This window comes from Camarhynchus parvulus, chromosome 1 (assembly GCF_901933205.1).
Source record: "Camarhynchus parvulus chromosome 1, STF_HiC, whole genome shotgun sequence".
Taxonomy (NCBI): domain Eukaryota; kingdom Metazoa; phylum Chordata; class Aves; order Passeriformes; family Thraupidae; genus Camarhynchus; species Camarhynchus parvulus.
This window is the reverse complement of record NC_044571.1, coordinates 88,185,419-88,199,521: the sequence shown is the minus strand read 5'-3', so window position 1 is coordinate 88,199,521 and position 14,103 is coordinate 88,185,419. Positions and strand designations below refer to the sequence as shown.

The 14,103-nt window shown below is 50.5% G+C and overlaps 2 protein-coding genes across 2 annotated transcripts; both read right to left on the bottom strand.

Moving 5' to 3' along the window:
• Positions 1 to 90: 90 nt before the first annotated feature.
• Positions 91 to 8,794, bottom strand: C1R (complement C1r). Its single transcript, XM_030945677.1, is given in 14 exon segments — positions 91 to 1,329; positions 1,559 to 1,633; positions 3,311 to 3,451; positions 3,830 to 3,908; positions 4,489 to 4,610; positions 4,695 to 4,842; positions 5,330 to 5,455; positions 5,457 to 5,527; positions 5,675 to 5,818; positions 5,993 to 6,185; positions 6,421 to 6,655; positions 7,342 to 7,733; positions 7,843 to 7,891; positions 8,755 to 8,794. Coding segments are annotated over 12 exon segments (2,139 nt in total). The 5' UTR covers positions 7,344 to 7,733; positions 7,843 to 7,891; positions 8,755 to 8,794; the 3' UTR covers positions 91 to 526.
• Positions 8,795 to 12,106: 3,312 nt separating this feature from the next.
• RBP5 (retinol binding protein 5) lies at positions 12,107 to 13,917 on the bottom strand. Its single transcript, XM_030951842.1, has 4 exons — positions 13,685 to 13,917; positions 13,251 to 13,429; positions 12,675 to 12,776; positions 12,107 to 12,321 (listed from the first exon to the last, which is right to left on the bottom strand). Exons 1-4 carry the CDS (start codon positions 13,755 to 13,757, stop codon positions 12,268 to 12,270), a joined length of 408 nt encoding a protein of 135 aa, XP_030807702.1. The 5' UTR covers positions 13,758 to 13,917; the 3' UTR covers positions 12,107 to 12,267.
• Between the last annotated feature and the right edge of the window lie 186 nt (positions 13,918 to 14,103).

Here is a 14,103-nt window from a genome sequence, read left to right as displayed (position 1 = left end):
CTTACACAAAAGTTGCTTTCAGTGCTGAAATGTATTCAGTTGTTAAAAACATAGATAAAAAACATGAAACACCTGGTTTATTCAGCAAGTATTTTAATATTCATAGACTCTCACTGGCGACAATGGGCTTACACACACTGTACTCAGCAGAAACCACCCATCCTTCAAGGAAGTCTTCTCCCCTGCAACCTTCCCACAAAAGGGAGTACAAAAGTAGACTGCAGGAGTCTCATGATATCATCAGCATTTCAAACCTTAACATATTTGCTGTCATGAGATTTCCTGAGATGATTAAGGCTTCATCTGGTTATAAGATTGGTATGAGCCAGAACGTCCACAAAGGTGTCTCCCAAGCTGCCAGTGGTACAACCAAACAGCATGGCAGCTTTCAGAAGTGCTCATGATGAAGGTTACATGCTTTGCAGGTTTGAAAGGCCTTTGGGACATCATGAAAAGCTTTGGCTATGATTTGCTGTGTCTGGAAATTGATATGCTAGTGGTGCTCCAGGTAGCAGGACAGCAATACCTAGGGCCTGTCTTCCTTTACTATCCCATTGATCCAGTCCAGATAGTTGAGGATCTTGGTGTAGAAGCCGTAGCCCGTGCCACAGCCAATTCCCCACGAAACTATGCCGGTAGCCACCCAGCGACCGCTTTCCCTGTCCAACACCGTGAATACGCTCCCGCTATCCCCCTGGCAGGTATCCTTCTTGCCTTCCAGGAAGCCAGCACAGAACATGTTCTCAGAGAAAACCATTGGGATACCTTTCTTATTACTATCTAGCCAACTCTGACACTTCTCTTGAGCCACTGCTGGTAGGCTCACATACTTCAAATCGCTCGCGATGCGGTTTTTGTCCACACCAAAGCCACTCACGTAGCCCATGTGCCCATGCGCATAGAATGAGGTGTTGGTGGCATCTGGGAGACAGATGGGCAGCTGTGTAGGGCCCAGAGTTACTGGGTTTTTCAGCTCCAGCAGGGCTATGTCCCCATTGAAGTTGTGCTCATCTTTTGGGTTGAAATCCGGGTGGATAAAGATCCTACGCACAGGGTGGTTACCCATCTTGTGGAGCTCGTCTACGTTGGTGTGGCCGAGGAATATGTCAGCCTCCTCTGCCAGCTGCTCCAGGCTCACATTATTCTGCACTCCTCCTTTGGGGAAGATGGTGTGGGCAGCAGTCAGGATCCAGCGATCGCCCAGGAGGGCACCACCCCCTCGTCCATTGATGCCAGTCAGAGCCTGCCAAGGAAAATTGCCTCTCCTTGCTGCTTTGCCACCCAAGATCCGCTGGACTTCAACAACGGGATGGACTGGCTTCCCACACACTGTGGAGAAACACGAGAACATGACACCTACCCTCTGTTGTCCTGGCTTTTCTCTCTCTTTCCTTGCCATCACTGTTTGAGTTCACTTTATTTCGACTTTCTGGACAGTTTTACCTTTTCCCTCACAGATACTGCTATCCTCACCCCCCTCCCTGCATATTGTCCCAGTTTTTTACTGATTGTAAGCATGAGTCAGAAAATAACAGATGAAGTCAGAGTTTTTACTGACCCGGCAAGCAGGATGGAATTCTCTTCTGGCCATCTTGATCCAGCCAGGTTCCCTCAGCAGAACAGGTGAATCTTTCTGTAGGATGAGAGGGAAGGGAATGAGACCCAGGCCTGCAGGCATGGAGTGAGAAAACAGAATGGAATGGAATGGAATGGAATGGAATGGAATGGAATAGAATAGAATAGAATAGAATAGAATAGAATAGAATAGAATAGAATAGAATAGAATAGAATAGAATAGAATAGAATAGAATGATTTTCAAGAGGTTCCTCAGCCCTTCCATCCCAAAGAACTCTCTCCTGGGAAAAGCTGCCTGTGGTAGGGTGTGAAATGTTTCTGTCTGTACATCTTGAAGCACCTCAGTTCCAGGGGAGCAGTAAAGCTCAGGCACTGTAGAAGAAAAGGTTGAAGGGCCATCTCCATGAAGTCTTATCTTCACTGAGTTCACAGGTGTACAGAGCACTGTTTGACCTTATTTAGCCCAAAGAAGAGAGAGTAGTAGAAGTAGGATTTTAGATTCAAACTTCTGGTGTTGGTAGTTTGCAGAGAGTAGGACAAGCTGGTTTGTCCCAGAAATGGGAGTCAGGTACTGTACATGATAAGTATCTATTTCTGAGCTTAAGTTGCAGGTCAGCTAAACTTCACGCGTCACCTCTCAACACAAACTCCACTACCTCCAACACTCTTGCTTTTCTTAGAAAGTCTGTGCTGGTGACTAAAAATAAATTTTGTACAATTTATCTTAACACTGAAGTAAATGCTTCTAAGAAAGTGTTTGCTGTTCTCTTTCAAAATTGATTAAATTAGGATGAGTCCCCACCAGAATTTGGCTGCAGCTGATATTTGCTTGCTCCTGAATTTTCTTCTGATGAGACTGATCTCTGAATCTATATGAACGAGTTAAACTCAGATGCAAGAATAATCAAATTGAACATTAGTGCCAACTTAAAGAACTCTTTAGTAGCATGTCACCTCTCTCCAGCATGCAGCCCAACCATGTATCTATGCTGGTAACTGTATCCAGGAACTGATTCAGATTATTTTTTTTTCCTTGTGGAGGCTAAATGAGCAACCAAGACAAGGAAATAATGAACTCCTTATGCTGGTATCAAAGGTCCTGCGTCATCAAGCACTGTCTCAGGTGTAAAAAGAAAGAATGTGAATGGTTTGGAACGATGACTTAATTTTTCTGAGGTGCTGCATGAAAATAGGTTTTTCTGCAAGTATGTTATTTAGCCCTTAGATATCTCTGCAGCTGAACAATATTCCAAAGAGCTAAACAGCACTGCACTGGAGCAGAGTGTGTGTTTGTTTATTTGCCTCTGTAGCAACTCAGACTGATGCAGTGAGTTTTGTGAATTTTGGTGATTCCCAGACACCATGCCTCAAATTTCAGTGAAAGAATGAAATCCACCAGAAAAGAATGAAATCCACTAGGAAAAGAATGAAATCCACTACGAAAACCAAAACCAAAAACCCCCACAACTACAGCTGAGAGAATAAAACCTTTGGCAAGAGTTAAGGAGAGCATGGAAGAGGGATGTGATGGGCTCTGGGAATGAAGCAGGGTGGGAATAGGCTGAGACAAGAAGACTCCAGAGATATGCTGCAGGGTCAAGAAAAGACTGCAGAGTCTTCACGGGGGGAAAGCATGAGCCCTAAGCCTGGGGAGAAGAGCCAATTCTAATTGGAAACGTGAGAGGGCTTTCCAGGCGCAGGTGTCCGTGGTGTCCGTGTGGGATCAGGACTCACCGCCGCCCGTCCCGGTGACGATGTGGTAATAGGGCTCATTGCACCGGTATGCGATCACCGACTGGTACTCATTGTTTGCAGGCTCCTTCAGGTAGCTGAATGCACCATTTGTCAGGTTTTTGGGGCTGCCACAGTTCACAACTACAACAAAGGGAAGAAAAGAAGACATGAATCAACGGCAAGTCTGGGCATTTGGGGCCAGGATGTGAAGGACCAGTTAGGGCAGTGGGCAAAGAGGGGTTGTCCCACAAGAGATCCCAGATGAGGATCTTTTGCTTTTAGATGTTGCAATATCATAGTAATTTTGGAGTGATATTTTTAGGCATTTTTGTAAGGGAGGAAAAACATTTGAATTTTTGCAAGCAGAAAAATGTAAATCAATGGTGGTCTTCATAGGTCCTTCCAGACAGCACATCCATGAGGCTATGGACAAAGTAAGTCAGAGAGGCTGAATTTCCCATGTTCCTGGAGGAGGAAAGCCACATCAGGGGATGTTATTCCCGTTCTGAGATCACTCACCTTCACAGTGGGGCATGGGTTGATGCCATGTGCCATCAGCCTGGCAGACAGCCGTGAAGGACACCAGCTTTTTGTCACCCTACATGGGAGAGAAAAACATCTGTCGGTTGTACAGAGCCCCTAATTCCTTCGTCACATTTAAATATTATTCTGTTTGCCCATCTTTTCACTGCTGTCCAATATTTGCCCCTCTGCAGCCTGTTCCAGTTGCTGTCTCCTCCTTTTCCTCTATCCTGTAATTGCCACGGGCTACACGTTCTTCAGAGCAGGCCAAGATACCAGCAGCCAGCAGCTATAAACCCACAATGAGTCAGAGGTGCTACCCAGCCCTGGCAATAGGATGGCAAGGGAGGCAGGTAGCATCTTCTGCTTTCATCTTCTGGTTTCATATCCTTCCAAAGAGGTGTTCCTGTCTACCAACTTTTCCTGGGATCTTTGTCTTTAGTCTTCTACCAGGGCTTCATGAAAGAGTAACTGTATAAGGAAGACAGCTAGGAAAAGAGAAACCACTGGAAGAAAGCTGAGAGAAGCAAAGAAGAAACAGAAATTACAAGAGGTTGCCATGAGTGAAATCTCCAAAGGAAGTTCAACGAAAGGTGAAAGGCACAAACTGAAGACAAAACAGAATATGGCTGAAGGGAGTGGAGAAGGGATCTCACCTCCATCAGGTCATACCCAGTCTTGCAGCTGACAACAACATAGTCCTGAAATTGGTACACAGGCTGCAGGTCTCTGATGATGGTGAACTGATCCCGTGGGACAGGCTGTGGGCACCGTATTTCTGTGAGACAGTGGGACAGGTTAGGCTGGGATTAGCAAACAGTGTCAGTAGGCTGTAGTAGCCTCTGGGGGAGAAATCTCTTACTCTCTGAGGTGTAGTGGATCTTCCAGCCACGGCTGAACCCTGAGTCATCGGTGAGGAAGAGTATGTCCACCTCATTGCTGTTGGTTTCAATGATGCCAGGTGGCTCCCTGCCACAGAATTCACCAATCTCTCTCCCTCGGGCTTGGATCTGATGAGGAAAACATGTATCACAAGGATAGAAACAGAAACACACATGCTTCTCTGCCTCAGTATGCCTGTTTCAACCCAGAGCAAGTTTACCAGAGTGTCTGTGATGGTGAATAGGGCCGGTTGTCAGACCCATCTTTGCTGATGCCTTCACTGACAGTCAGAACAACAGACTGACCCAGCACAAGCTCTGCTTCTCCCTTATCTGGGAATCAGAGCTATCAGTCCCTGAGAATAAATCAAAGGGAAATTTAATTGGAAGAAGGATGGGGTATTTTTCCTTAACTCACAGAGGCCTATGACCCAGAGCCTCTGACCTCAGGACAGTGGTAATTAAACGCACTGAGGGAGAGACAGAAGCTCAGTCTTTCGTGCTGGGGCATTCTGCTTGTGCTGGTCCCATATTTCTCATCTGAATAGTAGTGTCCCCATGACTCCTGTCCAGGTCTGGCAGCAGGGCTGGGAGGAGAATTTGCTAATCTCAGTACCTTGAGCTGGTCATAAGGACAGTGGACTTGCTGGTGATCATCAATCTCAAAGGGTTCTAAGAACCTGAGGGCGATGGACAGGCCCTTCTGCAGGCGGATGCTGTAGTTACACCGGAGGTATTCAGGGGTAGGGCTGCGGGTACTCGGGGCTGCTCACGTACCCAGAGGCCTCGGTGAACAACTCACTGCTGCACTCCACTGGTGAAGGGGAAGAAAGGACAGGTCGCATCGTGGGGCTGCGCCTTCTGCAGCCCCACCACCTGCTTCCTAAGTCACTTCTCCCAACCCTCCTGCATGAAGGGCTTCTTCTCTGGAGCCCTCTGATCTTTTAAAATGTCTCTTTACCTTTGCAGGAGAGCTGGTCACTCTGAAGCTGGTAGCCAATCTGGCAAGAACAGAAGTAGCCACCCACATAGTTGTGACAGAAGTGCTGGCACTGAAGCCTTTCATTGCTCTCGGCAGCATTGTTAGGATCACATTCATCCAGATCTGAAGACACAGGAAGTCAAGGGGCAAGGGGAAGAAAGGGTTAAACCTCCTTGCTCTACAGTACTTGGAGATCTATATCCTCGCCTGAAGCTTCTCTATTTGCCTGGCAAGGAGGGAAATTGGTTGGAGCCACACAGGCTTTTCTTCTGCATGCTGAGGGTATCTCCTACTCACCCACAGCTCTGTAGGATGCCAGGAAGCCCCTGTAGGGAATCACTGTGCCATTGTCTTCATTGGAGAAATCAGAGTGAAATTCCAGGTGCATCTTTCCTCCCTTAGATACAAACTCCTTTCTTCCCGGGTGATTGCCTGTGGTCGACCCAAGCCGGCCACAATATCTGCCCAAGTCCTTCTTGTCTGCTTTGATCTGTCAAAGTCAAGGTGAAATCAGTGCAGCCTCATAAGATTGAGCCTGCTCCATGCACTGATATTACCCAACCATGTGTTGTCAGTGCTTGCTCCTCCCATTTCTATCTTTAACTCCTTCCCTTTCCTTCATGGGAAGCATCAGAGGACGCCTGGTGGATGAAGAGCTGTTACACGTGGCGGCCCCTGGGCTGCCATCTCCAGGCACCCCCTGGCCCAGGTGTCTGTGCACGTACCTTAACATAGTCATAGAAGCAGGACTCAGATGGCTCCAGGTCAAAGTATTTGAAGGTCAGCTTCACCACATAGCCTTTTGGGACCTGGATATCCCAGCTACTGATGTTATTGTTGGGATATGGCTTGGGATAATTGGGGGATCTGATCTCCCCAAAAAGGGGAGAACCTCTTGGGACTGGACTGGAACTGATCACTCCAAAAAAGAGGAAGGCCCATGGGAGACAAGGAACATGCCTGTGAACACGACAAATAAACGATGACATTGCACAAAATTAGGTCATTCAAAATCAGGGGAGACTTCACAACTGATTCATGCACTGTCCAGAGGAATGCAAACACAGGAAGCCTGGTTGCAGGACCAGCTACTGGCTTGATCACTCAGGAACGAGAAGGGCAGCTGCAGTGAAGACACCAGCACTAACAAGGTTCCAGCAAGCCACTGTACTAGCCTCTACAGAGAAATTCATTAGCCCAGGAAGCAGTGTGGAGGAGCATGGGTGAATTCCCTGGGTAAGGTCTGCATGTTCCCAGAAGCTGTAGGGCTGACTCTTATAGAACCAGGAGAAGTTTGGTCACCCTTGACCCTGGGCCAGCGGGTTGTTTCGGGTCATTGCTAGTTTAGGATCCTCGGCGAGGATCTGAAGATCTCAAGCTCCGTTTGCTGTGGAGCAATCCTGCCAGTGTCTCCTGGGCAGCCCTCTACTCGCTCATGCCTCCATAAGTTGGCACTCACATTTTTTATCTCTCATTCTGCGCATCTCCCCCCTTGCCCTCTGTGTTCCTCCGGAACAAGCTCACTGCCCAGCTCAGCAGCTTAGCCCCGTTGTCCTATTCTCCTCCCTGGAAAGGTCTGAGCCCCACGACCCCCACCCTCCCCCAGGGCTGTGCCGGCGCGTCCCCCTCCCCAGAGCCCGACTCACATCTCCGTGCAGCCCGGCGGAGCTCGGAGCGGCGGGGAGCCGGGGCGGGCGGGACGGGGGGAGGAGGAGGGAGCGAGGGAGGCAGGAGCGGGGAATTGAAAGCAGGACTGCGAACAGCCTGGCACCGGACCAGGTCGGTCCCAGCGCCGGCTCTGCTGCCCTCTGCTGCCGAGCGCCCCGGGCCCGGCCCGCGAACACGGACCTGGGGCGCCCCGGGGGTACCCCGGCCTGGCCACGCAGAGCCGAGACGCCTCTTCTGGCCTAGGAGGCAGGAAAACGATTGCCTGAGACCCCTCCGAGGGCTTGGTCTGCAATCCAGAAGCTGTTCCGAGTTTTGTTCCCACCGAAAATGTCCTCCTAGGAAGTCGCCCCCAGTCCCCCTGGGCTGTTTTCTGGTACAGAAAGATGAGAAAATTTATAGTCTTCACAAGTTAATTCAAACTTTAAAAAAATCAAGCTGAAATGAAGCTGTCAAAAAAGATAAGTTTTCTCAATTCCGACCTGCTGAAGAGCACTTCTGAGATTTCTGGGGGGTGGGAACTGGGATCACCTTCAAGAAAAGCAAGAAGCCTCAGGCACTTGAGTTAAAAAGATATTAAGAAAAATGAAAGTCTACTGAATTAAAGGCATTCTGAGAACAAATCCCTTTTCAAGGACCCCTCTTGATGTTTCTTCTGCAAGCATTTTTAGGAGAACCAAGATAGATAGATAAGGCCCTCTATTTAATGGGGAAATGAGAAAATATAGCAACTTGAAAACCCCTTTCAGGCTTTAACAACATAGTGCCCAAGACATGTATTTATGTCCCCAGTTTTATGAAGTTTAAAATTTGTTTGCTTTCAGGCTTTGGTAGAAGAGATAAAACACCATTTTAGTGTTTTTCCTTGGAATTATGAGTGGTTTCAGAGAGGTTAGGAAGTGTCTTGCATTGAAATCAGAGGAAGTAATTCACAGCCACAAAAACATGTTGAATGAAGATGAAAATAGTGTTAAAAAGAATGAAGAAAGCAGCTTTGGGATATTTATGGAAGTGTACTAGAGAACCTGTTCATCAAACATCTTTGAATTATTATCCCAAAAAGATGATATAAACATATAATTAATGCCACTGCTATAATACCATATGGCCCCACATATCAGATTTAAGATTAAACAGGGAACATTATCCCAGCACTTCCTGATGTCCCCTGCATGATGAACACACTTGGGCAGGCTCACCGCAGCGCTGTGCCATGCTGGAGAGGTTTCTTACTCAGAAACCACACCTGGAAGGTAGTGGGAAGAGTGGGAAGAGTGGGAAGAGTGTTCCCTGGGAAAGCACGGACAGACAGACGGCCCTGGGGATCCTTTGTAAGGAAGTGGATCATTTCCCTGTGTCCTTGACAAGCAATCCTCTATCCAGGGGGCACTTACTGGGAGTGCCCCGAGACACTTTCAAAGCACATCTCCCGTGTCTTCATTTCCTTCTCCCGCCCCGACAGCATCATCTGGGATACCAGGAGACGACTTCAGCGGGTGAAGCAGGGGTGGTTGGCTGGGGACACATCCGGCCCGAGGAGCCCACCCCTAACACGCGTCCCAGAGACGCCAGGCTGGGACAGCACAGCGGCATCCTCAGTGCAGCTCCAGTGCTCCCACTGCTGGCCCTCCCCTTCAGGTGCTCCGGGCAATCCTCTTCCTCCTGGTAGGCTGGAGCCAAGAAATAGCACGGTTTTTCCTTGGAAGGACATATGTGCCCATCTTTGCTTAGGGGCAGAATTCCTGCAAGACCACAGAACATATACAGGACCACAGAATGCCAAAACTAGCCCCTGTTTGCTGCCTGCGGCCCTCAGCTGCATTACAAGTGCTCTGGACAATAAATACAGACAATATCAGAGCAAAGTAAAAAACCTGTAGATCTTCAGCATGGTCAAAGATGTCAACATCCTCTTATGTAGCAAGAACCCTGCTTTGAATACAGTGTCTTGCAGGAGGTCATTGGAAAGAAATCTGCTCTACAGACTCAGAAACTGTGAAAATATCTTCTGGCATGTGGACTAGATCCTCTCATCCACAAAGAAGAAGGAGCTGGATACTTTATCCTCAAGCCTGAGTCAAGGAGGAGAGAGAATTACCTCTGTTTGGTCTCTTACAGCTATACCACCTACCCCACAGCACAGCAGGGCTGCAGACCCAGGCTCACCTCAACTGAGCTGCTTCCCCAGGGCACTCTACCTTCAACCCCATTGGTTTGACTACCCAAAGTACCCAAAGGCTTGACTGGAGCTCTCTGGGGACACTGCCACTGGGCTTGGCCTTCACACAGTCAGGCCTGTGCTGTCCAGTGGCTCGGCACTCTTTCAGACAACTCATGCTGCTTCTGCAGCTCTGGCTGGTAGGGAGAGGATGATCAAGACCAAAAGAAGGTTCAGGACTCAAAGAGTGGGTCTTTCCTCCGATATGAGATGGTGAGCAGCAGCAACAGCACCTTGGCAGCCTGTTTCTGTGTCTTCTAAATCAAGGAGCAGAACCAAGTGTAATACCCTGAGGGGTACACAGTTCTGCAGCACCAGCCACTCACCAATATCACACCTCCTCCCACCCAAGTCCTCCCAATGTCACAACTTTCCTCTGCTTTACAGTGGCATCCTCACTTCCCATAGCCTCATGTCTCAGCAATGTAGTGCTGTTGGATAAAGTCACCATCTGACTTAGGCATCACACCTTTCATGATTATGAAAGGAAAAACTGGATTATTAATGCTGGTAGTTACTACCTGAAGGCCTAGAATATGTTGCAGTACTATCCCCTATGATTATCATTAGTGTGGGGACCACATCAAGTGAGTAATGACTCTTATCTGTGGTTCTGGCCCAATCAGATGCTTCCTGAAGAAGAGAGGCTGTCATGGATATATGATGGCTGGCAATGAGTCAGAAGCAATCTACTTGGCCTATCACCTCACAGGCTTACAGGAAAATTACATGGATGGCAGAAGAGTCTGGCTAATCACCTGAAGGCAATAGCGTCTGCCATCCAACCAGAATGAAGGGTCAGAAGAGGAGAGTTTGTACCAGCTTGTGGTGCAGGGCCTGGAATGAGTGGATTAGTTGTTGATCACACAGTCTGGAAGATACCAGCCTGGACATGGTGAGGTGGGCTTGGTGCTGGGTATCAGGAGTAGCTGTGAGAGTATTCTCATGGCATGGAACAGTGCAAAGAGAGCAGCAGTGGAAACAGCTCCAGCTGCTGTCTGCCTTCTGCAACTTCATGATACAACAAAGGTCATGTAGAGGTTCCCTATGGAAGAAGGAGTGATGGGCTGAGGAGGTCTGCACGGAGCAGGTATGCTGGATGGCCTGGCTCTGATTGCTCACTGGCTTTGATTGTGGCACTCAAATTGTGGATTGTGGATACTGACAGGGTGCTCCTGCCTCATATGTCCTCAGATACAACCATAAAGAGTCAGAGGTTGACACTCTAGGCACAGCTGCAGCTCCCCAACCCTTTGCCTATCACATGTTCTGAAGTAATTCTTTTCTCATGGCACTCATCTTCACAGTTTCCTGAAAAGAAGCTCTCCAGAAAACACTATTTTTAAACGATTGCTGGCAGAAAAAATAAAGGGCTTATATTTTAAACATCTGCAAATCTCTTGCCTCTTTATGGTAGTAGTAGTTGCACATTTTTGTGTATCCTCCCTTTCAACCTTCTGTTGGGGGGCAACCACAAGCATTTTTCAGGAATAACTGCCTGTGGACTTGTGCCCATCCCATCAAGTGTCATAATTAAAGAACACCTCTCTTTGTGGCACGGGTCTGGCTTTTCAGGGCACCTCGCCTCCTCTGGTTCTGCCCCTTGGTCTCCAGCTGCAGAGAGCTGTGAACCAGCAGAGCTACGATGGTTGTGAGGAGACCCCACCAAGAATGCCAGAAGGAATGCTGGGGCTAGAGGCGGTCACTGGTTTCTTACCCCAAGAAGAGATCCTGACCCTTCCTCACCCATGGGACCTTCTCTGGAAGGCAGTGAACATGGGGCTGAGTACTCCTCCCCCTTCACGCCACCAGGAGAGAATCCTAGACTCCGAAGCACAAGTTCTGTTTCCTACCCATCCTGCTGGAGGACCCCAAGAAGCTGTGGCTGCCCCATCCCTGGAATTGCTCGAGGTCAGGTTGGATGAGGCTTTAAGCCACGCGATCTAAGTGAAATGTCACAGAATCACGAATCACTTAGGTTGGAAAAGACCTCCAAGATCATCAAATCCAACCTTTGACTGATCATCAACCTTTTCAAAGAGACCATGGCAGCAAGAGCCACATCCAATCATTTTGTGAACACCTCTGGGGATGGTGACTCCACCATCTCCTTGGGTAGTCCATTTCAATGAAGAAGAATTTCTTCTGAATTCCAGGGGAGGCCTGGAACTAAATGATCTTTAACATCCTTACAACCCAGACTATTCCATGGTTCGATGATCCCACGATCCCGGGAAGAATGTAGCATCCCCAGAGGACGAGAGAAGACGGCAGGTGATGGTTGCAGAAGCAGCCTAAGCTACCCCTGCCCACTCGGGCACCGACACTTCCCCCAATCCCGGCGGGCATGGCGGGGTTCGGCCGCGGTGGGGGCGGCAGGAGGAGCGCGGGAGCCGCGGGGCCGGGCCGGCCCCGGGGCAGCCCCCGCCCCGCTCCTCCCCGAGCGCTCTTATTCTGAAAGGAGCCTCCGCGCCGCCGGTGGCCCAGCGCTCCCGCCCCGGCCCATCCCGCTGCCCGCCTCCCGCTCCCGCCGGCCCGGCCCAGCCCTGACCCCCGGCCGGCCCGGCCGCTGGGCGAGGCTCAAGAAAACACGCTGCTACGGGGGGGCTCGGCTTGATTGGGTCTTGTTTCTTTTTCTTTCTCGCACTGGGGAGCGCGGGTCCCGTCCGGGCATCTCTGCGGGGAGCGCTCACTTCACCTTCTGGAAAACCTGGACGCAGACCTCGTCTTCAGCAGTCATGCGCTGGGAAAGGGGAGTCAAGGGAGGAGTTTAGGTTGGATCCCCCCCTGCCTTTCCCCAGTTCTGCCAGCCCTCCCGCTGCTGGCTGGAGCCCTCCCAAAGCCCCTGCGGGTCTGGCTGCAGGGCAGGGAAGGGACATGGCCTTTGTGGAGCTGTTTAACTTTTGAGTTTAACTTTTAAACCCTGGAGGCGGATGTTTGTGTGCAGCGGTGGCTGCCCCCCGCAGAGCCGGGGATGAAGTCTGAGAGAAGGTGGAAGGAAACTGCAGGGCTGGCTCAGAGCCAACAGCACCCACACTGTGTGCCCCCCACTCGCTGTGACTGGGATTTTGCAAGCCGCACCGGACCACTCCTCACCAGATGCAGCTGGTCTCCCTCCAACCAGTGCCTCCAGCCGCGGTTCCTCTTCTCTCCGAGCTGCTCGCACACCAGCTGATCCCCCTCCCAGGACACGGTTGTCTGAAGGGAAGGAGAGGGGGAAACACGGTCCTGAGACAAATGGATCGGTGTGATACATGTTTCCAGCGCTGACACTGGCTGTTCCTCTCCAACACAATGTCAAATGCAGTCCCTGATCTGGTGTCTCTTCAGTGGTTCCTTGGGACAGATGGTCTTTGTTGGAGGTGAATGACCCTCTGGCTTCCAAGTGCAACAACAGAGTTCTGCCAAGTGGCCCGACATTCTATCTTTTCAGGGCTTTGCTCCAGAGGATAATATCCTCCAGATCCCAGAGAACTGGTTTCTGGCTCTTTGCTGCTCATTCTCTTGGCAGTGAGCGATTTACTCATAGAACCACTTAGTCCTGGACCTGCAGGGACATGCCAGCTCTGGGCTTGGTTCTCACCTGGGTATTGAGTCAAAAAGCTGAGCAAGTCCCTGAACTCTTTAGCACACCCCAGCCCCCTGTGAAACTGCACTGCTTGGGTTTCTCACCTGGCACTTGCGTCCATCCACGGGTCCCAGGTCTTCCTCAAACTGGACTCCCAGGTCGAAATCCATAACATAGTCCCGCAGGGTGGTGATGGTGCGGATGACCATGTGATCTCCCGTGTGGATAATCTCTTTGTCCGGCTTCAGTAGGCACACCAGCTTTCGCAGGACCACGTTGATATCTAGAGGATAAGAAAGAGAGGAAATGTGTGGACGACCTGGGCCCCTCCTCCAGTAGAGCTCCTCCACTCTTTTAGCCAAGGACCATCAGCCGTAGTACCTCTTTTCCTCTCCTACCACAGCGCAAAAGTGGTGGTAGGAGACAGAAGGACCAGAACGTTCCCAATTCCCTTTCTCTTTCCCCTTTCCGACTCTTAACTTTTTGGAGATACAGAACTAAAGGGGAGGAGGGAGCGTGATGGGGAGGGGAGCGTTACCTAAAGCCCGCAGGTAATTGTCCATGTTCTCTTGGGAGACGAAGCGGTAATAGCCAGTGAGGTTGGGAGGCATGCCGGAGCAGAGGGACGCGGCGGACGGTGCGGAGCAAAGAGCACAAGCAGCCGGGCAGCAGCGGAGCCGGGACCAGGCTGGCTCTCCGGGCGAGCCGGCGGCTGTCCCGCGGTGCGGAGCGGCCCGGTCCCCGCGCCCCCCGCCGCAGTAAGAGTCCCCGCGCCGGGGGGCGCGGAAAGGGCCGGGACGGCCCCTGCTCCAGCATCTCCGCCTCGCCTGGGCAGGACGTAGGGACGGCGGGTTACCTCCTCACCCTCCGCCCTCCTCGGGGGCTGCTCCTATTAAACTCTGGACTTCCAACCAGCGGCAAGGAACCCGCCCTCCACACACCGCGGAGGGCGCCGGT